Source organism: Myotis yumanensis, unplaced genomic scaffold, assembly GCF_028538775.1.
Source record: "Myotis yumanensis isolate MYYU_CA2020_CCGP unplaced genomic scaffold, mMyoYum1.0.hap1 SCAF_8, whole genome shotgun sequence".
NCBI lineage: Eukaryota > Metazoa > Chordata > Mammalia > Chiroptera > Vespertilionidae > Myotis > Myotis yumanensis.
The window spans coordinates 5,842,783-5,868,665 of record NW_027223759.1 but is presented as its reverse complement, the minus strand read 5'-3'; the positions used below and the strand labels follow the sequence as shown (position 1 = coordinate 5,868,665).

At 43.7% G+C, this 25,883-nt stretch overlaps 1 protein-coding gene across 5 annotated transcripts in view; it reads right to left on the bottom strand.

Moving 5' to 3' along the window:
* SLC39A10 (solute carrier family 39 member 10) overlaps nucleotides 1-25,883 on the bottom strand; it is a 104,886-nt gene that overhangs the window by 15,482 nt on the left and 63,521 nt on the right. For 2 of the 5 annotated variants that reach the window (XM_070421729.1, XM_070421730.1), the window contains exons 2-5: nucleotides 8,951-9,975; nucleotides 6,877-7,084; nucleotides 3,633-3,802; nucleotides 1,822-2,022 (exon numbers count right to left, since the gene is read on the bottom strand). In XM_070421729.1, coding sequence (XP_070277830.1) covers nucleotides 1,822-2,022; nucleotides 3,633-3,802; nucleotides 6,877-7,084; nucleotides 8,951-9,964 — 1,593 coding nt within the window. In that variant the 5' untranslated portion in view covers nucleotides 9,965-9,975. Of the gene's footprint in view, nucleotides 1-1,821; nucleotides 2,023-3,632; nucleotides 3,803-6,876; nucleotides 7,085-8,950; nucleotides 9,976-17,749; nucleotides 20,160-21,386; nucleotides 21,460-25,883 lie in introns of those variants that run through there. The other 3 variants (XM_070421728.1, XM_070421727.1, XM_070421726.1) reach the window with 3 other exon arrangements.

Sequence of the window (25,883 nt, the reverse complement as noted above, 5' to 3'; positions counted from 1 at the left end):
GGCGTGGTAGGGACAACCCCGGTCAGGTTGAAACGGCCCCCGTGAGGTAGGGACGACCCCGGTGAGGTTGAAACAGCCCCCGTGAGGTAGGGACGACCCCAGTCAGGTCGAAACGGCCCCGGTGTGGTAGGGACGACCCCGGTGAGGTTGAAACAGCCCCCGTGAGGTAGGGACGACCCCAGTCAGGTCGAAACGGCCCCGGCGTGGTAGGGACAACCCCGGTCAGGTTGAAACGGCCCCCGTGAGGTAGGGACGACCCCGGTGAGGTTGAAACAGCCCCCGTGAGGTAGGGACGACCCCAGTCAGGTCGAAACGGCCCCGGCGTGGTAGGGACAACCCCGGTCAGGTTGAAACGGCCCCCGTGAGGTAGGGACGACCCCGGTGAGGTCGAAACGGCCCCGGCGTGGTAGGGACAACCCCGGTCAGGTTGAAACGGCCCCCGTGAGGTAGGGACGACCCCAGTCAGGTCGAAACGGCCCCGGTGTGGTAGGGACAACTCCGGTCAGGTTGAAACAGCCCCGGTGTGGTAGGGACAACCCCGGTGAGGTTGAATCGGCCCCCGTGAGGTAGGGACGACCCCAGTCAGGTCGAAACGGCCCCGGCGTGGTAGGGACAACCCCGGTCAGGTTGAAACGGCCCCCGTGAGGTAGGGACGACCCCGGTGAGGTCGAAACGGCCCCGGCGTGGTAGGGACAACCCCGGTCAGGTTGAAACGGCCCCCGTGAGGTAGGGACGACCCCAGTCAGGTCGAAACGGCCCCGGTGTGGTAGGGACGAACCCGGTGAGGTTGAAACAGCCCCCGTGAGGTAGGGACGACCCCAGTCAGGTCGAAACGGCCCCGGCGTGGTAGGGACAACCCCGGTCAGGTTGAAACGGCCCCCGTGAGGTAGGGACGACCCCAGTCAGGTCGAAACGGCCCCGGCGTGGTAGGGACAACCCCGGTGAGGTTGAATCGGCCCCCGTGAGGTAGGGACGACCCCAGTCAGGTCGAAACGGCCCCGGCGTGGTAGGGACAACCCCGGTCAGGTTGAAACGGCCCCCGTGAGGTAGGGACGACCCCGGTGAGGTTGAAACAGCCCCCGTGAGGTAGGGACGACCCCAGTCAGGTCGAAACGGCCCCGGCGTGGTAGGGACAACCCCGGTCAGGTTGAAACGGCCCCCGTGAGGTAGGGACGACTCGTCAGGTCGAAACGGCCCCGGCGTGGTAGGGACGACCCCGGTGAGGTTGAAACGGCCCCCGTGAGGTAGGGACGACCCCGGTGAGGTTGAAATGGCCCTGGTGAGGCTCAGACGGCCCTGGTGAGGTTGAGACTACTCCAGTGAGGTTGGGACAAATAAAGGGGACCAGTATGGACTGACGAACAGGTGTAGATACAGAAGCAGAGCAACATTGAACAGAATGTTAAACTACAATGGGGAGCCTGGGGAGGGTTGGGGGGGGGATTAAGAGACCAACTGAAGGACTTATATGCATGCATATAAGATTAACCAATGGACACAAGACACGGGGCGGGGGGGGGGCGGGGGGTAGGGGCTGGGGGAATGTCATGGGGGGGAAAAAGGAGACATATGTAATACTCTTTGTAACCATTTGTACAAGGGTAACTCACTGTATTAAATATGTAAGGTCTTAATCTACATGGGTTTGATTACAGAAACTAATAAAGTATTCTCTAAATAAAAAAAAAAAAAAAAAACTAAAAAAAAAAAAAAACAGAGACTTAAATCACACCAACACCATAATTAAACACATGGCCAGAAAATGATGGTCTTTGAGTGTTACATTCCAGAAAGTGAAGCAAACAACTAAAAAGTACTTACTCTTTGCTGTTTGTAGTGCTTAAACATTCTAAGGCAGTGTTCGATGATAAATAACAAGTAAATGCCTCCTAGAGCGACAAGTCCTTTCAGTACAGCATCATATTCTTCCAGAAACTTCTTGGGCTCGTGTCCATGCGAATGGCCATGGCCATGCCCATGCATGTGTGCGTGTTGGTGACTGTGATCATGTCCACCCTGAGACTGGTAGTAAGAATAAGGAAAAATTTGAAACAAATAATTAAAATGCTATTGAAATGCTATGAAAGTACATTTCCTGGTAACTCTAAAACAAAGACCACCAACTCAAATGCTGAGAGGAGTAAGAGAGCCATATCAGCAGTAAGAAAACAGGGAGCGATGTCTATGACCCAGATAAATGCCTAGTATTCAGTAAAAATAAAACAAAGGAATTCACCAACAGGTGATTACTTGTGACTCCCTGTAATCTGACTTTTTCTTAAACTGATTATACAGAAGTATATACTGGAATATATGCTTAATGTTCTATTTTTAATACTTTAGCAAAAATAAATATATGTGTGCTAATAAAGTTATGTTTAATTGTGAAATGTACACGTTTCACAATATTAATCTTAGAGAACTTTAAACATTAGAGAAGGACTGTTAAGTATTTCCCTTGCTTAATACATGTGTATTCTTTCCCCATATGGTAGTGGTCAACCGAAGTTTCTAAACCTCTCAAAAGAGGTAAGATCATTCAAAAAGGTATTAACTTTATCTAAATAACACTTCTTAAGAAAAAAATAAACAGCAATTAAACTTTGCTCACACTTCAACTGTTCTTATAGGCCCAGTTCTGAAACAGACTGTTGCTTTTCCTGATGGCTGTCAGAAAGGGCAAGCAAGGGTGGAAATGAAGGGGAAAGTAAGTAAATAACCTGTAATAAATAAACTTTAAAAATTTTATATTAAATTTTAAGATTAATTAATTTCTTAAAAAGACAATGTCATGCATTGTTCTAGATACTAGATCTGGAATTCTCAACCACAGTACAGAAGAGAGAAGAGGTATTCATAACATACACATGCAATTCTGTCTCCCCACACTCCAGAAGGCAGATGGTGAGGATATATAAGACAATACTCAAACCTGTCATTTACATTTGGAATGAAAGAGCCCACTATTTTCATAATGTGACACAAAATAATAATCCTGGATCAACTACTCTCAAGTGGCAACAGATCTTGAAAGGTACAATCAAGGCACTGGGAGAGTGGGCTCATGGTCCTACCATTAGAGTGTACCCAAATGTTAGAAACCAAGAGAAGGCCGGGCGAAAGGCGAAGTGGCCTGGATGTAAAGAGTGACATGCCTGTAGAAGCTAACTAACTGAGCAGGTCTGCCTACTCCTGCTCAATAAAGGTGCCGGAGCACACTGCTATACGCATACAGATACAGAGGTCTATCACTCTTTGATTTTTAAGTATTTACTTTCAAAACTTCCAGTTGAGCAAGTGTGGGGTTTTTAAAGTTACCTTTACTGAGGTATAATTGGCCTATAAAATAGTAAGATAATTTAAAGTATACATCGTAGTGACTTGACATGTATACATTCTGACAGGTGAACATAAAACTGACATTAGCAGTCTTTTTGCTATTTTAAAATGATTCAATTTATTTTAAAAAATATTGCTATTAAAACTGCTCAAATGGAAAAATATGTATCCTATTAAGCAAATAAAATAGCACAAATACTAGATTTTTGTGTTAGAGCTTGCTAATGAAAGAACCTTTTAGCTTAAATACTTTCATTTTTATTTTATTTTTTAAGTTTAAAAGGATTTCTTACATGGGGCAGTAGATGAAGAAGGGCATCTCCACTCATTGTTCCTACAGCCAGCGCCACAAGGAATGTGAGAAGGAATTTGAAGCATCCTTGGTTAATGATGGGAACCAAGATCACACCAAGCAAGGAAAGCAGGCTAATGACAGTGACAGAAATGATACCACAAATCCACGCTGTGGGAAAGAAATTGACAGTCAACATTAGTATAAAAACATCAATCAAAAAAGCTCCCAAGAAGAATAAACATAAGATAAATGAGTCATACCCAGACTATACTTTTTAAGAAGCTTTATATTTTGGCACTGTTATGCTTAAAAACAGAACAAAATAAATAACAGCATAACTAACTTAAATACCTAAAAAAGGAATTAAGAAACTCAGAGCAAATTATAAATAGTATCCTCCGTGGCCCACCTTATCAGAAAAAGGGACTTAAAATGACTTAAGGCTGTGAGTCACTCTTAACATCTAGACTGAATGATTATAAACCTCTCCTGGGAGCATTAAAGAAAATCAAGTACCTAATATACTGGAACCTTTGTAAATCTTTCTTAAAAAAAGTTTAAGAAACTACATATTAGCCCCAAATGGAAATATATTCACATAATATACAGAAGAGTCTTATTACTGTATCTCATTTCTTATTTGTACAAGGATAATTCAGTTCTACTTTCCTCGATATCATCTCTCCTCCACACCCCGTTCCAAACTCTCTTTCCTCCAACTTGGCTTTCTGTACAATTTACTTAAAAAACTAAAAAAACAACCAAAAAAAAAAAAAACACACAAAAAAAAACCCTTACTTTTTAGAAATAATAATATTTGCATTTAAGCTTAAGTAAACTCTATCATAATTTTCTAGGTGTTGAAAAAAGCAATTTGGGTAATAAAATTCTTCTGATTTCTAACCAAATTACTGTGCTTTTTAAATCACAATTTATTTGGTATAAAATAAAGACAAATAAAAACTGGAATATGGCTCAGTTGGTTGAGTGTCATCCCATGCACCAAAGAGTCACCGGTTCAATTCCCAGTCAAGGCGCATGCCCAGGTTGTGGGCCTGATCCCCTGTAGAGGGCTGTAGGAGGCAGCCAATCGATGTTTCGCTCTCAACATTGATGTCTCTCTCTCTCTCAAATCAATTTTTAAAAAACACATTAAAGAAGCATCTCTTATAAAATGTATACCAAACTAAGAATATATAAACTATTAAATACAACTACCAAATGTTTCCTTTATTTGCACCCAAGATACCAACTGCAATTAAAAAAAATGCTAAATGTCTCAAACAAGCTTCACTTATTTTGCAAATTAGGTCGCTTAAAACGTTAAAGGTCTTCAAGCTTAGTTATTCACCAATTCCCTTTCTCATTATCTAGAGAGAAAATGCATTCTTTTAAAAAGAAGCGCTCATCTGTGGAAACTTTCTAATTAACTTGGTTCAAAGCATGCGCAAGATGGCAGTTTTCTACACTGTTTCAGCATTTTAATTGGCAGAAAATGCTTATCAACCTATTCACAACCCCCTTGGCAATTAAGCTAGGGTCAGCTCTATGACTAAATGGGCCAAAATTGAGAAACAAACGATTTCTAGCGTACACAGTATATAGCATACTGGGTTTACAGCAGTCTTTGAACAGTTAATGAGGTAGTAGATGTGCCTCTATGGGAGACTTATATAGAACCAGTTAACCTTTCTTAATGGTACAGCAGTCATTAAAAATAATTTCTAGCAGGGCCTTCTCTCTACAATTATCAACATCTATTAGGACATAATTCCTTCAATCTTCATTTCTGACAATGCTAATAACCACCTGCAAACAACTGATCAAAATTCATTATTAGTAATGTATTTGTCTCCCAAAGCAAGTACAATTTCCTCTAAGGCTTTTCAGATTGAATAAGCTGTAATTTTCAATATTACTAGTAAAGCATCTATCAGCAGCTTATAATATATAGATTATTCCAATATTACAGTATGGAAAACTCTAATTCATAATCTACAGTGGATGTGGAAGCCAAAATTAAAATTTTTCGAAGCCTTAAAAATAAAAAAGGCTATTAATTTTAAATCTAGATGTGACGATCTCGTCAGTCTCCGTTTTCCCTGTAAAGAACAAATGACTTTTGTTTTAAGTTCAATAATCTCAGGCCTAGCTCCCCCTTCTCTCCTGTCACAGTGAAAATGGAGAAGCACCTGAAAGACGGTGCCTCTCGAGGTACTTACTCCCCCACCACGATCAGGGAACAGGAAGCCAGAGAGGGGCCTGTTTTATCCACCCAAACATCAGCACTCCAATCCGGGCATGGACTCACTTTGTCTCCCTTTACTCACACACCAGTCTGGACCCAGCCTCTCTACCTAGAAGACCATTCTTGCATTTTTCTTACTAATCTTACAGCAATACATATGTACACCAATATTTACCTCTATACCACTGTCCTGTCTGACTGCATCACCTGTTGAAACACTACGAAGTATAACTAAATAGAACTCTCTATCTCCCGTCATATTCTAGCAAAGCATACTGAAGGACCCTTTGAGCAGGAAGCAGTTGAGCACAGCACAGGTTAAGAACATAATGGTTACAATGACAGGCTTCTGTTTATCTTTTAAAATATAGTTTATTGAATTTATTGGGGTGACACTGGTTAACAAAATTATATAGGTTTCAAGCATACAACATATAGCACATCATCTGTATATTGTATTGTGTGCTCACTACCAAAAGTCTAGTCACTTTCTATCACCAAATGGTATCCCCACCCCTTACCCTCTTCTGTCCCCCCTCATCCTCCTTTCCTTCTGGTAATCACGATACCTGAGACCATATGGTACTTGTCTTCCCTGACTGGCTTTTTTCACTTAGTGTAATACTCCCTAGGTCCCACTGGCTTTCCTCTGTACTTCCTTAAAAACAATCATCACACCCTGCTCAATGTGAAGCAATTAGAACACAAACAATTTTAACTAAGGGCCCGTTCTTTACATTTGCTCGTCAGGAAAGACCCACTTGTCACAAGCCTGTGTATCCTTTTTAATCTAGTTCCCTAGCACAATCCTTCCCCTGCAATGCCACACTATACCACCATGCCTCCTGTCTTACCCCAGTCTTTTAAACGTACATGTTAAAACATATTGAAAGACATCAAAAGTAGGGCAGTAATTTGGAAATACTTTCTAATTCAACTACATAAAAAAATTAGAATAGAAATTGTGTTGAGGAGAAAAAGAAATCTTTCTTACCCGATGCCCCTACATTTGCCTTATCTTCAGGAACTGTATTTTTATCCTTACTTAAATCTTCAACTAAAAGTTTGTCAAAATGTTCAATACAAAGTCTGCTGTCAATCTGATATAACAATGCAGGGCAAAGGTATGTGAATAGATCAGCGGAGATTGGAGAGTTGGCACCATGACCATAGTATTTTAACAACTGAGTGACGTTCAAACACTGTAAGGAAATTGATAAAACAAATTAAAGAGTATTTTAGAAAGGTTATGCTGAAACAATTTACTGTATAAAGAAAATATCCTAATTATTATTTGAAAATAATTTGTAATACAATATATATATTAGAAATAAAGCTTTTGGATAGGAGTTTATGATAGGGATACATTCAACTTATTACCCAAGACTTTTTATGGGTTTTAAACATTCTTCCATTCTAACACATGAAAGATAATGATCTATTGCCACTGATAAGAGAGATTCACAACTGTAATCTCAAGATTCTTAAGGAGGTGGGGGCAATCACTTCTCTATTCAAAGTGTATTTATTAATTGCTCAAGATTCTTACTTGTAAAACAGTGTTAAATAAACTTAAATTACTTTAATAACTTTGTATTTTAGTATAAGACAGACTTTTTCCCTGCCGAAGGGGATTCTAGCCCAATGCTAAAGCTGGAAGATGAGAACAAGGCAGCTTCATCCACTAGAACTTTAAGTGCAAATCAAAACAAAGCAGGAAACAAGGCAAACAAGTTTGAACCCATCATACAGAAAACAAGTATCTAAAATTAAGGCGAAAAGACGGTACTGCCTCTTTTTCATACAGACCCACTTAGGCAGCATACTTGTTTATTGACGTGCTAGCTCATCCTATGATTTTACCTAGGTACAAAAAACAAGCCCAGAACACACATACAAACAAACAATGATTCTTCCCAGGTTTTAACATAAGGTACTATACTACACAATGCATACAATATTTCCATAAATCCTGAGAAAATTCAAAATACGCATCAGGTTTGATGATGCAGACCCTACAAGTTTGACACAAAAAGTAAATATTAATAATAACGTCCAGTTATTAACAACAAAAGATTCTAGGATATCATCCATAGTAATAGATGAATATAATTCTTTAAAAGTAAACTAAGATTATCAGTGTTTATAACTGCTAAAAATAAATTATCTGGTGACTTCTCCAGGGAAGAAACACAAAGATATTTACTTAGATGCAAAACATATTTAAATTGTAAAGACATAAACAACAAAGGATGAAGTCTTATTCCATCATATTCTATATTACATGGTGCTCCTTTTTATACATATGAACAATAAATTCAATTTTTTCTAAACTTAAGAGTGATAAAAATTAGAATAAACAAAGGTGTTAATATACCTTTCATAAAACAAAAAATAAATGTGTTTAAGATTAATATAGCTTTAAAAAACTAAAAAGGAATTAATTGATGTGAAATTATTCAAAAAAATCATGAAAATTTGGAGTTTCCTATTATTGTATCTTTTTGCATTCACCCTAAATTTGTCAAAGGCATGAGAAAAGACTGTATCATGAGCAAGTAGGCCCTATCATAAAGTGACATTGAGAAAAGAAACCTACGACATGCACAAAATACCTGATTTGGAGCTATATCAATGACTAGGACCCATTACATAATTAATTCAGTAAGTTAATACTCATAAAAAAGAAACTGTCTTGTCACTTCCCAAGAGGAAAGACTGAACAAAAAAGGCTTCAATTTTCAAATATCTGGAAACCAGCTAATAACAACATGAAAATTAACTTGCGGAGTTAAGAAAGTCATAAGATAGTAAAATAATGAATATAAGGGTATATTTTCTAACAACCTTCAAACATTTAGATTTTAAGAACCCAAATTTGAGAACAAACAATGCAAGTAAAAATGCGGATAAAAAATTTAATCTGATTTAACTTCCTTAACGTGTTTCTTTTACATTACCTAGAAATGTTTTAATATGATTAACTATTCCACTGTTACTTCTCTTTTCACCTTAAAATGCTCCACAATTATCTAAGAATTATGGAGCAACCATCTTTTTCTACTTACCTCATGTTGACGGTCATCTTCATTATGATCTTTGTGACTAGCAGCTGAATAAATTGCACTTTTTTTAACATGTGGTGCTTCTCGCTTTCTAGTGTGTCGAAGTTCACCTTCATTATCAGGATCAGGATCTTGGTGTCCATGACCAGGATCATGACCATTATGTTCTGGAAGATGTCCATGAGAATGACCTGGGTTATGTACACGATCAGGTTTATGGACTCGATTATGCTCGTATTGTTCACCCTGATCATGGTTAGGGGGAAAACCTGGTGTAATGACCTCTGAATTTTCGTCATTCTTCCCTTTTCTCTTCCTCTTTCCTTTTGGTGGCTTACTTTCAGAATGTTCCTGTGTTTTATTGGTCTCTGTTGAAGGCTCATGGCTAGCCTCCCCACGCTCACTGTGAGTAATGGAATCATTAGAAAAATGGTGGGTAGTGTTATGATCGAGGTGATGACGCAAACAATGGTGATGACATAACCGATGATTACGGTCGCGCGTATGTTTATCATCAGATTTGACAGACACTTCAACTGTCTCTTTCTCTGGGTCACACTTATGGTATCTTTTTGTTGATACACTGGTCACAGTCTGGTTTTCTGAATTTAAATGCTTATGGGAATGCTGGTGGTTATGTGAGTGAAAATGCTTTCCCTCTTGAACTGCCAAAATATCTAAGTGAGAAACATGATCGTGGCCAAGATCCTCATGATTAATCTCAACTACTTTTATTTCTCCGAGGCCCAAGTTTGTTAAAAGTTTCTCCAGACCAAAAAAGGATAATCTTCCATTTTCACCGTAACGGTCAAAAAGTTTTTCAATGTAATAATTTTTCTCATTTTTGGCAGCATCCAGCTCTGAGAATTTGCTCGCCTCCGATTCGGTCAGTCCATGATGGTGTCTGTGGTGCTCCTCAGGACCATGGTCATGTGGCTCATGGCAGTGGTTGCAATGATGAAAAATAAATGTCAGCAAACAAATGAGGCAAAATTTTGTGTGCATATGTACCTTCATTTCTATTTTTCCTAAAGGGATTTAAAAAGAGGCAAGCATTAGTTTGTACTTAGTCACATTCAAAATAACCACACACTTTCCAGCAGTGCCAATCTACTAGCCCAGTGGTCGGCAAACTCATTAGTCAACAGAGCCAAATATCAACAGTACAACGATTGAAATTTCTTTTGAGAGCCAAAGTTTTTTACCTTAAACTTGAGTCCCTCTGGTAATTGCAATAAGGCAAGATGAAATAAAATGATAAAATGTGTGAGTTATAAAGAAATGCAACTGTCATTATTTATGAATGACAGGATTGGGTATGTGGAAAATCCAAAACAAACTCTAAGAATTAGTAAGTTAATTCAGTTAAGTTGCTCGATATAAGAATAACATAAAATCAACTGTATTTCAATATACCAGCAATAATTAGAAAATTAGAAAACAGTGTTATTTACAATAGCGAATAGCTAGGAATAAAAAACAAAAGATGTGCAAGACCTTTACATAAAATATGACCACATATTATTGAGAGAAATGCAAGCCATAAAATGGATGACTATTATCATGTTTTATAACTGGATGGGATACAGACCCAATGTAACCCCCATCAAAATCTCGGAAGTAATTCTGTGAGAAGTGGAGATACTTTTAATACTTAGCTGGAAAGGGAAAGGGCCACGAATGGCCGCGCTACTTCTGAAGAACTGGAAACGAGTATGCCCTCAACCAGTTACTGGAGGCAGTGTGGTGCCTGGGGTGGGAATAAACGTCCGGAGACACAAAACTGGGAGTGCCAAACTAGGGAAGATTCTCTTTTCCTTGGTGATTGGCCAACTAGGTTTCTATATACAAGAAAAAAATAAAATGATCCCTCTCCACCTACTAAAAAATCAGTTACAGATGGATTTTAAATCTAAATCTAAAACAACAAATGTGAAAGCAGTAAAATGTCCAGAACTGTGCTGTCCAATATGGCAACCACTAGCTAGCCACATGTAGCTACTTAAATTTAAACTAACTACAATTATATTAAAAATTCAGGCTTGGCCCGGCTGGTGTGGCTCAGTGGTTGAGCACCAACCCATGTAACTACAGGTTCAATTCTTGGTCAGGGCACATGCCCAGGCTGTGGGCTCAATCCTCAACAGGGGGTGTGCAGGAGGCAGATGATGGATGTTTCTCTCTCATTGATTATTCCCTCCCTTCGCCCTCCCCCGCTCCTTTTCTCTCTCTCTTAAAAAAAAATCAACAAAAGACATATTTAAAAAATAAATCTTTTAAAAAAGAAGCTAGCTGTTGCTTCAGTCATTCCATCCCCACACAGCCATATCCAAAGCTGAAGCATTTACCTTTGACCTGCAGAGCAGAGCGGTGCTCCCTGCTAACTCATCACCACTGTCATTCTAACCGCTACTGCCACCCCTCAAAGCCTCCACCTTCACACTCCCGTTTTCCTTCTTCAGCAGCTTGTCACTGTTACATGTCTCTGACTTCACACCAGCCTGCCATTCATAAGTAGCCAGGTAAAATTACCTTTCCTTTCCATTAGGTTAAATGGAAAAAAAAAATCCATGTTCCGGGCAATCTCTTTGTAACATGAACATATTTTGATGACTGACAGCAGCTACTTCCTCCCGACCAGGGAAACTTTCTGTCTGATTAACTTTAGCTATCCTTATAATTAACAATTAAAACCATCAAGATCCTTTTTTTAAAAAAAAATTATCTTTATTGCTGAAAGTCTTACAGATGTCCCCTTATTTCCCCCAGTGGCCACGGCCCCCACCCCCCCCGGCCTTCACAGCACTATTGTCTGCGTCCATGGCCCATGCAGATAAATTCTTTGTTAATCCTCCCGCCCCTTCCCTCTGAGGTTTGTCACGTCTGTTCCATGCTTCTATGTCTCTGGATCAATATATTTTGTTCACCAGTTTATTTTGTTCCTTAGATTCTACATGAGTGAAATCATGTGATACTTGTCTTTCTCTGGTTGTTCACAAGGAAAATAATACAACAGTTAATAAATAGTACAATCAACTCTGTATTTTGCATACTCACAACTGTAAACCTACGTTTGCCCCACCCTGTATATGAAAACTACATAAATTATCCTACAAATTTAGTGGGTTCTACGGCACAGTCCCTTTACTTATAAAGCTACATTCTGATACTCAGACCTGGGGTAGATTTTGTGATACACAGGCACAAAGAAAAAGGTAAGAATATTATTAATGCCAGAAAAACAGTTATATACTGCTAATAGCATTCTCATTAATAGTTGGTATTAATTTTGGAGTAATATCTTGCCTTATTTTCATTTATATTTTTTAAATTATTCCTGTTTTATCATTATTTTTATCAACACATATGCTATACTACATAATATGAATTGGTCATATTTTCTGCAAAAAACACACTCGGTTTTGCCCAGTGCCTTTTAATTTTGATTACAATGGTTTACCCTTTCATGAATGTTCACCTGTATATGCATTATTGAACTGTTTTTGTAATTTCTTCTGATTTCTAAATTTAAGAAGTTTCTTCTCTCCATATCTAATACATATTTTCTTCTTTTAAAAAACTATAAAGTGGCCGTAACCGGTTTGGCTCAGTGGATGGAGCGTCAGCCTGCGGACTGAAAGGACCCAGGTTCGATTCCGGTCAAGGGCATGTACCTGGGTTGCGGGCACATCCCCAGTGAGGGGTGTGCAGGAGGCAGCTGGTCGATGTTTCTCTCTCACCGATGTTTCTGACTCTCTATCCCTCTCCCTTCCTCTCTGTAAAAAAAATCAATAAAGTACATTTAAAAAAAACTATAAAGTGAACATGACCCCCAAAGATCTAGGACCCCTAACATCATTTCTCTTCTAGGGAAAATAAAAACATCATTGAACTAACCATACTCTTACATATTTATGTTAAGAAAGTTTATGTTAGCCTCAATAAAACTTTCAAGTTCTTGTGTTTAAGCAAAAGTCTTCCTAGTAAAAGCTCTAATATTTGTCTTATAAAGCATAAATCGTATTATGTGCTATATATTTACAGTGAATTTACAGAACATTTTTCTTAAAATCTCTTTCGGTGATTTGATTTTAGCATACCTTTCCGGTTTCTTTGTCAGCTTTTAAAAATTGGTATGATTGTTTTCTTGAAAATATTTTTTTATTTATACTGGTTACATACATAAAATTATTCACTTTATTTGAAAAAAACTGTAATATCCTAATTAAAATGAAAATCTTAAAAAGTATGTTCTACTTCACTTACTGCACCTGGGATGTTAATTGGCACAGTCACTATGGAAAACAGTATGGAGGTTCCTTAAAAAGTTTAATAGAATGACCATATGACCCAGCATTCCTCTTCTGGGTATCTACTCAAAAAATTTGAAAGCACTCATTTGCAGAGATATATGCTCCCCTAAGTTCATTGCAGCATTATTCACAGTGGCCAAGACCTGGAAACAACTGAGGTGTCCTTTGCTAGAGGACAGGATAAATGGGTAAAGATGTGGCACATACACAATGGAATACAGTGGGGCCTTGACTTACGAGTGTCCCGACTAACGAGTTTTTCGAGATACGAGCCGTCTCTCGGCCGATTTTTTGTTTTGAGTTGCGAGCTAAAATTCGGGCTACGAGCCAGCTTCAGATACCCCACCGCTAGTTGGCGCAGCGAACATCACAGTGAACGCCACAACATCAACCCAGCATCACGTGTCTCACTTGTTCACTTTAAGATTTGACATACAAGTAATTTGAGTTATGAGCTCCGTCACGGAACGAATTAAACTTGTAAGTCAAGGCCCCACTGTACTGCTCAGCCATAAGAAAGATGAAGTACTGCCACTGCAACAACATGGGTGGGTCTTGAGAATATCGTGCTAAGCGAAATATGTCAGAAAAAGTCAAGAACCATGTGATTTCACTTAGTGAGATATAAAACTAAAAGTAACAAATGAATAAACATCAAAAACAAACAGAAACTCATAGACACAGACAACAATATGGTGGTTACCAGAGGGAAGGGGGATGGAAGGTTAACAAAGGGTAAGGGGGTCAAATATATGGTTACAGAAGATTTGACTTTGGGTGGTGGGCATGCAATGCTACATATAGTTGATGTATCAGAGAAATCTGTACCTGAAACATATATAATTTTATTAACCAATGCCACCCCAGTAAGTTTAATTTTTTAAAAGTATGTCCTGAACATTAAAATGTTATGCAGTTAAACTTCTATACTAAAAAAGATCTATGGGGACAGATAACATGATCTTGTTGCTTTATAATATATACATATTACACATAATATATAGCATCTATTCTCTATTGGTGCATATGTAATTTTATGCATAATCTACACTGAGAGAAAGATACAAATTGACCGTACCTTTGCGACACCCACCAGCCAATCAGGCGTGAGTATGCAAATTAACCCAACAAACATGACGGGTTAATTTGCATATGCAGGCACCAAGCGGCCAGGAATGGGGCAGGATGCAGGCATTCCACACCGCCCCAGCCGCTCCGGGCCTCTGGGCAGCATGGGAAGGTGGAAATGGGGCTCCGGACCGGAACAAAGGCAGAAAGGTGGCTCTGGGCTGGGGCGAAGGCAGTGCCAGCAGCCAGGGGAAGGAAGGCCCATTCTTGCATAAATCTTCGTGCATCGGGCCTCTGGTTATATAATAATACTATAATACAATCTAATGTTTTTCTAATATTACATTGTTTTACTTCATTGGTTTATAATAACAAGTCATATATTATTCTCTTTATCTTGATAAGGTATGTAAATCAATCTTTCCATAGCCCCCTTCATCAAGCAGGTATAACAGTGTGAAACATATTTCTTCACTTAAGTAGAATGATTCATCTTCAGAAGTGCATTAAGAATTATTATTCCAAAACATTTGTTCACAGACCTATAAACATGTGATCATGAATGTTTTGTTTTTTGTTTTTATATTTTTATTGATTTCAGGGAGAGGAAGGGAGAGGGAGAGATAGAAACATCAATGATGACAGAGAATCACTGATCGGCTGCCTCCTGCACACCTTCTACTGGGGATCCAGCCTGCTACCAGGGCAAGTACCCTGACAGGGAATCGAAAACTGACCACCTGGTTCATAGGTTGATGCTCAACCACTAAGCCACACCAGCCATTGATCTATAATGGGTGAAGAGACTAGGAGGAAAGGGGGAGGGAAAGGGGACAGGCAAGGAGAAGACATAAAAATATGAAATATATTCTGCTCTGAAGGAGGTACAAGGAAGATAAAACTACATTTTTTAAATTAGTAAAACTGTGAGAGATGCTACAAAAGTAGTAGAAACAGTATGATAGTGTTAGCTCAGAGTTGAAGGCCAAGGGCTTCACATTGCAACTCCAAGCATTGATAAAGGTGTTATACTTCCGATTAAGGCAGAATGTAACTGGGAGAGATGAAAGGCTTCTGTGTTACTTAGGTAAGGACACGAAAACGTACATTCATACTATGCATTTATATTTGACTGGATATACTTCTACTAAAGTATTTTATAGGTTCTAGGAAGATACAGTTATTGTAATAGCAATATATCAAATAATGATAGAGCATTAAGAACTGGATCCAAGGGTTGGCAGGCTTAAAAGGACCAGATAATTAACATTTTAGGTTTTGCAGGCAGCACAGTGTTTAAGGCAAATACTCAATTCTGCCATTTGGGCACAAAAGTAGCCATACACAACACATACACCAAGGAAAGGACTGTGTGCCAACATTTAACTCAGAAAAGCAGGCTGATTTGGCCTATGGGACACAGCTTGCTGACCCTGGCTTATCCTACACATTTTTTTAAATTACCAATTCAGTGGACAACTGTAGGGAAAACCGCTATCTTAAAACTCACAAATTCACAGAATATATAAAGTGAATTCATAAGAAAGTTTACAAGTGTGAGGGCACATCTGAAATGGTTTCCTTTTATTTAGATACTAGAGGCCCGGTGCACAAATTTGTGCACCAATGGGGTCCCTTGGCCTGGCCTGCACTATTGGGCTGAAACTGGCTCTCTGACATCCCCTGAGGGGTCCTGGATTGTGAGAGGGCGCAGGCCAGGCCGAGGGACCACTGGTGCATGATTGGGGCCAGGGAGGGATGCGGGAGGTTGGCCAGCCAGGGGAGCGGGGGGAGGAGAATGGACCACAGGAGGACTCCAGGGTGTGTCCGGCTCTTCTCGCTCAGATTCCAGCAGCAAGCTAACCTACCGGTAGGAGCATCTGCCCCCTGGTGGTCAGTGCACGTCATAGCAAGCGGTTCAGCAGCCTTGGCGTATCATTAGCATATTACACTTTGATTGGTTGACTGGACGACCAGACACTTAGGATATTAGGCTTTTATTATATAGGATTAATAGGACAGTGGGGTGTAGATCTTTGTCATCTTGTTACTACAGCTGAAGGCTACCTAGATTTCCTACTTCCTCTATGAATGAAAAGCGGTCTGACAACTAAAGTGATCACTGACCGACAGGTCTTAATTACCAGATGAAAAATAACCAAACATGACTCACAGTGATTCTTTAATAATACTCCCGTCCTGTAAAAGCACACAATCTTCATAGGATAAAGATACTTTCCTACCACATTCTGATTTCCTTTTCTAATCTCTGAAAACCTCTTTTCTGAATGGAATGGGTGGTTCCCAGTAGTAAAGCACATAATAAGGGTAAACATGGCTATTAGAATGTTAACGGAAGGATAAGTACTATCTGATACCTCCCTCTCTTTTCAGCAGTAAAATATCTAAACTATAAGGAGTAATTAAAAAATCAGGTAATTACAAAATCATCTACCACTCTTAGGAATATAATTTAAACATAAAGATTTTAGATTTTATCCTTATACTTACATCTCTAAATACCACCACCACTATATAACAATAAATTGTGCTTTGGTACTATATAATAATAAATTGTGTTGTTTTAATGTCAGAACATTAATTGTGGTCTCTTATGCAGCTGGAAATAATTTGAGTGCTATTGTTATGTAAATCTTTATACAGTAATTTCAGTTATAAATTGCCTTTATACCCACTGAACACACTTTTGAATAGTCTGTGATCAATTTTTGAGATTATATTTGCTCAATTTGGAAAAATTTAAGTCATTGTGTGGCCCACTCACAGAACTTAACAGAAAATAATGAAAAGAAAAATAATAGTTTGGAATATTGATAACTAGCATAATTTGAAACTTTAGTTTACATAAATGATTACAGGAAATATTGTGGTTATTAAAGGTCCAAGAGAATATTTTTCAGAGATCATTCTGTAAGTCACAGCTCAAAATAAAATAGAACTTAAAAAACAAAAGCTCACCACCCATGCAATTTTAGCATTTTCAATTTTATTTTCAGTACAGTTGAGGCAACACAATGTTATATGGGTAGGTACATTGTTATTAACTTAATTAGGGTACTCCTAAGGCTTAGGAAGAGTCACACTCAAGGAGCCAAAGAGCCGCATGTGGCTCGCGAGCCGCAGTTTGCCGACCACTGTACTAGGCAAATGTTTTACCCAGTTCTTCCGTGGCTCTGGATCATTCTTTCCTCTTCCTGTAAAAATAGCGTACAGCCCTTTGAACTAATACAAACTGATAAGGACTCATCTACCAGACTTCTACCAGTCATCTACTCTGACTTCCCTTTAGCACAACACTTAAGAGTCTATACATTTATACAGGAATTGGCTTCTGTATAAAGAAGAGCAGAATCAGCACACTATTTTGTAAAGGACCAGAAAGCAATTCTTTTATCCTCACCGAGGACATGTTTTCCATTGAGATAGAGAAACATCAATGTGAAAGGGAAGTATTGACTGGTTGTCTCCCATCTGGGGATTGAACGCGGAACCTAGGTAAGTGCTCTGACCAGGAATTGAACCCTCCATCCTTGCTGCACAGGACAATGCTGCAACCAACTGAGCCACCTGGTCAGGGCCGGAAAGCAAATTTTTATATCACACTTTTCAAGGCAAAGCCCAGATTAAATAAATCAAATTTATGTTATTCATATACAAAGCTAATTTAATAGATTAACATATACCCCTTTTCCTGCTTTGAAAAATCCCCTATATAATCTTGCAAGGAAACCTGGTATTATACTTTTTTCTCTCCACACAAAACTCACCCCTATTTGGAAAATTGGGGGCTAAAAGCAATAAAAATTAACCAATTCAAAATGACTGGGTCTACTTATTAGAAACCCTAACCAGCAGCTGGAGGAAATGCCAAGGAGACTAGGACAGATAACACTAAGGAACCTAATTGTAATTTAAATAGATCTTGTTTTAGGAAAAGGTGAAGAAAGTGAAGTTAAACTCAAGAAAACTTCAAGGGGAACAAAACACTAGGGGGCAGCATCAAGCTGTTGGGTCAGACTGGGCACTTCTAAACTTTAAGCTGAAGTTTTTAATGAGAATTTTACTATTTAATGAAAGATGACTTTAAAGGTTTATGAAATTTGTTATAAAGGAAAAAACTAGTTTCCTGTTTTGATTGCCTACACTGCTTTTCCTTTTTCTACTGCGTCCTGTTTTTCCTCTTGTGATGATCAAAATGCACTGGTGACAATGTCCTTTTGATATAAAACAACAGGAACCCATGGTATTTTTTCCATTCTTAAGGTAGGCACTACATAGACAAGGGCTGACATTTTTATCCAAAGTACTTCTCTGGGCTAATGCTAAATTTGTGGTGTACCCAACATTTTTAAAAACTTGATTAAAAAGCTTGACAACCAAGCTTTGAATTCAGTCATGTGCAGACCATTAACCTCACTCTGGGGTAACAAGTATCAGGGGGGAAACAAAGGAGTCCCTCAACCATGAGAACTGAGATGAATCAAGTAGCCCTTTGTTTCCTTATGTCATTTAATGGTCACAGTAAACCCATGAGGTAGGATTTGCTTAGTACTTCCAAGTTCACATATAAAAAGATTAAGATAACCAAACTAGGTAATGATGGGCCACGGTTTGAAACCTTAAGTCTTACTCCAAAGCTGAGGGAAGGAGGGAATAGAATAGGATAAATTCTCTTTAAAAGCAAATTATCATTCCCATTGAGTAATTTCCCTTGTATATACCACCTATGGCCTATATTCTCCATAAGTCAGTTACCCCCACAGTAGTACTAGAGTAGTAGTACTTGCATACTAAACCTGAAGCCTCTTAAAATACTTCAAATTAGGATCAGCGGTTCTCAACCTGTGGCGGTCCAACGACCCTTTCACAGGGGTCACCGAAGACCATCCTGCATATCCGATATTTACATGACGATTCATCACAGCAGCAACATGACAGTTATGAAGTAGCAACGAAAATAATCTTATGGTTGGGTCACAACATAAGGAACTGTATTTAAAGGGCCAGAAGGTTGAGAACCACTGAATTAGGTGCTCAAAAAAGGTGAAGCACTGCATTTAGTCTTTAAGCTGTTGGTAGAGTGACTATGACTTGTTAACAGAAGTAACGGTTGACATGTAGTATACTGTCACTTCCACCTCATAAGAAAGCCCTTCTTGCCCAGGGGCCCGGGCATTGAATTCAGGTTTGTCAACGTTGACAGGGGAGAAAACCACTTTCCTTTTAATGAACCTCTGAAATTTAGTTCTTCACTTATGACTATAAGCAAAAAAATCACAGGGCCTGACAGTGATCACTAGAAATCAAATTAACTCCTTCGAAGATCACAGACAGCCCTTAACGGACGTGTGCAATTGGCCATTAGACCTGCCGCTTGTGTTCATGCTTCCCGGACACATGCATCACTTCCTCAAATGTAACAGCCATGATTCTATTTCAGCACCGCTGGTCTCTGTGGTAGCCCTAGGCGTTTTATACATTTAAAAACATCGTGCGGAGGTTCATCCCTCAAAAAAGTTCGAGAAGCCCCTGCAGGCGGCCACTGCTTCATCTCCGGTCCTCGGACCCAGTCACCGATACAATGTACTCCGCTCCCTCCCAGCGCAGGCCGGCGGGCAGGGCCGGGCCTGGACGGTCCGGTCGGGGCCCCCAGGGTCTTCAACAAGGGACAGAGAACATTCAAGATTTCTGCAAAAATAGTCAAGATTTCTGCAAAAACAGTCAAGATGTGTGCAAAAATAGTCAAGATTTGTGCAAAAAAATAGTCATGATCGGTGCGACAGGAAGTCCTCCTATAGAGCAGCCCCACCCTGCGGCCTTGGGTGGTCTCCCCGACACTAACCACGTGGCACCCCGACCCTCCGGCGTCTGCGGCCTGCCAGCGGGCAGCACCGGGACCCAGTCTCCAGGCGCTGCCACTGCCGCCCGGCACCTGCCAGGCCGGGTGCCCGCGAGGGGTCGGTGCCGGGCGGAACCAGCGGGCCGGACCGGGCGGCGGGAGGCGTCGCCTGAGCTCAGAAAGGCTGCAGAGCCGCTCGACCTGCCCCTTTTATAAAAGACTCTGCTCTAAAGTCACTCTGCGCTCCCAGGCCCCAGGCCCCGGGGCGCGGGGGGCAGCCTCCTCCCCCTCCTCGCCGGGCGCGGGGCGGCCATGCGGGCGGCGCCCACGTGAACCCGCAGGAGCCGGCGGGAGGCCGTCCACGTCACGGCCCTGCGCCCCGCGGGCCGCCGGCTCAGCCGGGGAACCGGGGGTGGGGGGCCCGGGGAGCCACAGGAGGAGTCGGGCAGGTCCCCAGATCCGGGGAGGGGTCCCCCGGGCCCCCCACCCCCGCCCCGCCGGACCCAGGGCGCTCGGGCCGAGGCGCTCGCAGGAACAAAGCCGGGCTGCGCCCCCCGCTCCAGGCCCCCCGAGTCCCCGGCCCCAGGGACCCCGCAGGCCTCGGGGTGACGCCCCGGCGGCCCGTCCGCGGCTCCGGGGGGAACCAGCCCCCACGAGGCCTCCCGCGGTCCCGGCGCCGAGGCCGCGTCCGTTAGCCTCCCGGGGCCGGAACTGCGGGGCCCCGGCTGCACCCCAGCCGCCCCCGCCCGGGCCCCGCAGACACGGGGGGCCGGGGAGGGAGGTCGGGGGGCCGGGGAGGGAGCACGGGGCTCCGGATGCCACTGCCTTCACCCCGCCGAGACCCGCCCGCGCCCCCCGCGCAGCCCCCCAACCGCCGCCCGCCCAGCGGCCCCTTCCGGCCCCGAGGAGGCTCCGTGGGGCGCGGGTCGCTCCCGCCCGCGAGGCCCAGGCCGCCGCCCGCCCCGCGCGCACACGAGGGCCGCGGCGCCCCACGCGCTGCCCCACGCGCCCCGCCAGCTCGCCGCCGCCGCCGCCCGCGCCGCCGCAGGGACCCCGCGCCCGGCCCCCGAGGTCCCGCCGCCTCGATGCCCCGGGCCCGGCTCCCGGGCCGCCCCGCCGTGGCTGGCTCGCCGGCTCCGCCGCGCTCGGGGCCGGTTCTGGGGGAGGGAATGTAAACAAATCGGGGTTTTATAGTTACCTCACCCTCGAGTGCCGTGTGCATCTCCTCTCCGCTCGGTACCAAAAGCCCGGCGGCGCCCGGCGCCTATTCACAGCGCCCGCTGCGCCAGCGGCGCACGGAGGCCACGGCGGCCCTGCGCTCCCGGCGTAACGCGCCCCGGCCGCTCAGGGCGCTGCGCTCCCGGCGTAACGCGCCCCGGCCGCCCCTGCGCGCTGCGCTCCCGGCGTAACGCGCCCCGGCCGCTCAGGGCGCTGCGCTCCCGGCGTAACCCGCCCCGGCCGCTCAGGGCGCTGCGCTCCCGGCGTAACGCGCCCCGGCCGCTCAGGGCGCTGCGCTCCCGGCGTAACGCGCCCCGGCCGCTCAGGGCGCTGCGCTCCCGGCGTAACGCGCCCCGGCCGCTCAAGCGCAGCGCCGCTGGCGGAGGGCCCGGCGGGACGGAGTCTACGCCAACGGCGCAGCGGGGCTCGGCGCTCGTTTTGTTCCGAGAAAGGAGGACGCGGAGGAGTTGGGCGGCCAACGGCGCATGCGTGGGGCCCCCTCCGCCGCCCGCCAGCCTTTCCCCCCGGTTTGCACGTCGGTTGCAGGGGCCTTGGGCGCAGGGGGGGGGGAGGGGGGGTTGTGGGGGTTGGGGGGGGGGGGGCGGATGAGTCATGAACCCCCTGAGCGCAGATCCTTTACGCAAAAGGGTTCAGCTTGACAAATGAGGATGTTTATCTCCGGGAGTTAAAGGGATCTTTGCGTCTCAGGGCAAAAAGCGAATATTCATTTGGTCCTAGGTGCGAGGTCTGTTGCATAGTTCTCCCCCCCCCGCCCCCCCACGCCGCCCACATCCCATCATTTCTCCTAAATCGGCCTTCGGAGCCTAAAAGACAAGGCTGGGTGCAGAGAGCATGTGACGCACTTGGAAAATCCTTGAGGCCTTTGACAACCTTCCAAGTTGTTTGTTCACACCCCACCAATGGCAGCAGCTCCGGAGCGGCGAGCAGCGCCAGGGACCCAGCTACCCAGCTGCATCGTGTTCATTCTTGCTCCCATTCCTCCGCTCACCCCCGACTGCCGCCTGGCAGGCCTCCTCCCTCCCCTCCCCTTGAGCAAGTCAAGGCCCATCCCTCCTCCCAAGGTGGCTCCCGGGACCTTGCCTTGTGCAGCGGTTCTCAACCTGTGGGTCGCGACCCCTTTGGGGGTAAAACGACCCTTTCACAGGGGTCGCCTAAGACCATCGGAAAACACATATATAATTACATATTGTTTTTGTGATTTATCACTATGCTTTCATTATGTTCAATTTGTAACAATGAAAATACATCCTGCATATAAGATATTTACATGACGATTCATAACTAGCAAAATTACAGTTCCGAAGTAGCAACGAAAATAATTTTATGGTTGGGGGTCACCACAACATGAGGAACTGGATGAAAGGGTCGCGGCATCAGGAAGGTTGAGAACCACTGCCTTAGCGCCTCTGCTCTGCCTGCTGGCACCTCCTGCACCTCCATGGCCAGGCCTGTCTGCGTTCTGCCTGCTGCCCGGCTCTGTATGCAGCCAGCACTGACTTCACAGCGTCCTGGGGGTGCCTTGGTGTCCAGGAGACTGGGTGACCCGTCATCCATAGTCACAGCAAGCTTTGCTGTGTGCCGGGCACTTCCCAAGCGCTTTGCGTGCCCATTCCTGTCGTCCTCCACAGCGAGGTGGGTATTATTGTCCACCCACACCCCCCGCCCCAAGGAAACCGAGGCTCAGGAAGCAGGGTAACTGCCTGAGATCACAGAACAGGGAGGGCGGGAACAGGGATCCAGCACCCTTAGCAGGGCTCCCGCTTCTTGCTGTGCTGGAAGTCTGCCTCGGTGAAGGAAGGGTGTTGGACTTGGCTTTGTTTCTCTACAAGGACCATCGTCCAGGTGCTTAGGCAACGCCTCCTGACGGATGGCCAGGGCGCCAAGCTGCTCGGGCCCTTTCCTGCTTGTTCGGAAAAGCTTCATTCCTGTCAGTTCCCAGGGCTGCTCCTAGCAAGGGGAGAAGACCTGAGGTGGGGGGCGGGGCGGGGGGAGGGGGGGGCGGGGCGAGGCCTCCTTTCAAGTCTCACCACTGTCACTCCCCGGGGGACAGTGACCCTGATCCTCAGACTCATGGGTAAAGTAAGGGAATCTGTCTAAATTTATGCTAAATCTAAGGCTTAGATTTAATAACATAAAAACTGAAAGTCTGTAGATTTCATAAAATCAGTACAGTACACATACTATATTTCTATCAATACCGTACATCTTTTGGGCCCAAAGCATCAAATGCTCCCAAATGACCGTGATATTTTAAGGCGCATAATTATTCTATTGAACGCATTAGTATCACCTGCAAGACAGATGCAATGTCTGTCTCCTGAAGACCAGTGAGGCAAAGCACCTACACCCCTCACATTCGAGGACATCCGCCTTGATGTTTAGCGCTGTATTTACAAGGCTACTGTTCAGCTGGCGCAGGTGCAGATGAACCGATGGGTCAAATATTGAAGTGCTCCATACATGTTAGTCAGCGGCTGCAGACCCCACTGGAATTGCCCCAGGATTCCCGCCCCGGTACCCCCCTTTCTCTGGGGGTTCCCCAGACCTCCCACACTGCAGGAACCAAAGGCTCAGGTGGAAACCCGGAGGGCCCCACTCTTATAGAGACCCTCCATTCTAATTGGCTGTCACCTATGCTTTCCTAGTTGTTATATATTTTTAGTCTTATCCCTGCATAAAACGAGGGTAAGCTATTTGAAACCAGATCACGTCTCCTTATCACTTTATACATGCCGATTAGGGAAGGGCTCAGAACAGAATGACCGGGCAGGGTAAATGATCGAGCTGCAAACTAAGTACAGTTACATTTCCTAGTGGGAATAAGTTTCAGGCAACAACCTGAAGGCTTACTCAGCAATCACTGCTGAGTTAAACCATGCAGAGTGCAGCAGAAATATCACTGCAGTGTATACTTTATCCATTTTATATACAAGACGTGTCAGGGAACGGAATTTTTAATATGTCAGAATCGTAGAACTTCTGAAGGGGTCGGACAGGAAGCCCATCTGAACCATGAAGGCGACTGCAGAGAGCATTGGATGACGTGTGAACAGGTTGCCTTTCATTCATGCTGCTTATTCACCGGCTTCGGTTGCAGTTTTACTTGGCGTACCTAAAACTCCCCGAGGCGGGACAGAATAAGTCCCATGGCCGTTTTCGTCTCTCGGGATTAGAAAAGAGCCTGCTACAATAAGTAAAGCAAATAAGAACCTCATGCCTCAATCTTTGGATGAAACTAAAGGAAGTCCATGTCATAACTTGTTTTTTTTCCTCTATTAGAGGAGAAGATTGTCATCATTCACAGCAAAGTTAAGAGCCTTTAATTAAATGTATAAGGAAAATGACTGATTCTAAGAAATCAGATCTTTCTAAGTCAATTATTCTTTCCATAAATCAAGCTTAGTAATAACCAAAGATTTAAAAAATAATAATAAAACCTCCTTAACTTCATGTTCGATTTAAACTGATTTTCACATGGCCAAAAAAGTCCAGTTCAGACGAGGTTATGATTAGAGGCAAGAGTAACAAGGAAGACTAAATTATATTAATATACAGCCCTGAGGTGATGGGTAGTAATTACCAGAAATAGGTGTTAAAAGATTGGGAAAAGAAGACCTGGGGAATATGTTCTAAACATAGGCCTCGCCCAGCTGGTGTTGCCCAGTGGTCGAGCATCCATCCATGAACCAAGAGGTCATGGTTTGATTCCCGGGATGTGGGCTGATGCAGGAGGCAGCGGGTGGATGTTGTTTCTCTCTCATCTATGTTTCTATCTTTCTATCCCTCTCCCTTCCTCTCTCTAGAAGAATCAATTAAAAACACACACACACACACAAAACATTTAAACATAGGCCTCAGAATTAACTACTGTTCACTTTTAGAGACCATATTTTCAGCCTGGAAATTGAAAGCGCCAGCTCTAGGTCTGAAGCCAGAGAAATGTGCAAGATACATCCCAGGCCTGTGTTTTGAGGCCTGTGGTACTGTGAGACAGGTAACATGTCACGGCCATGGTCACGAGGGGAATGGGGCCCGTTGGGCAGTTCTTTTCTGACCCCTTGAGAAGTGATGGCCCCACCGTCTCATCTAAAGACTTGCCATTCCTGGCCCCGGCCAGGTTGCTCAGTTGGTTAGAGCATCATCCCCAGAGGCTACGGTTGCTGGTTGCTGGTTGCTGGTTGCTGGTTCGATCCCCAGTCAGGGCACATACAAGAACCAACCAATGAATGTATAGATAAGTGGAACAACAAATCAGTGTGTCTCTCTCTGTCGAATCAATAAGTAAAAATAAAAATAAGACTTGCCCTTCCTAAAATGAAGATAACTAGGCCTTGAGAGCTTGAGCTTGTGTATGGAAGCTCAGATCACAGGAGTTAACTGACAAGGCCACTGTCTTCCACAGGCCCCGCGGCTTTGCGGAGGGTACACGAGGGCAGGGAGCGAGGCACTGCCCCCA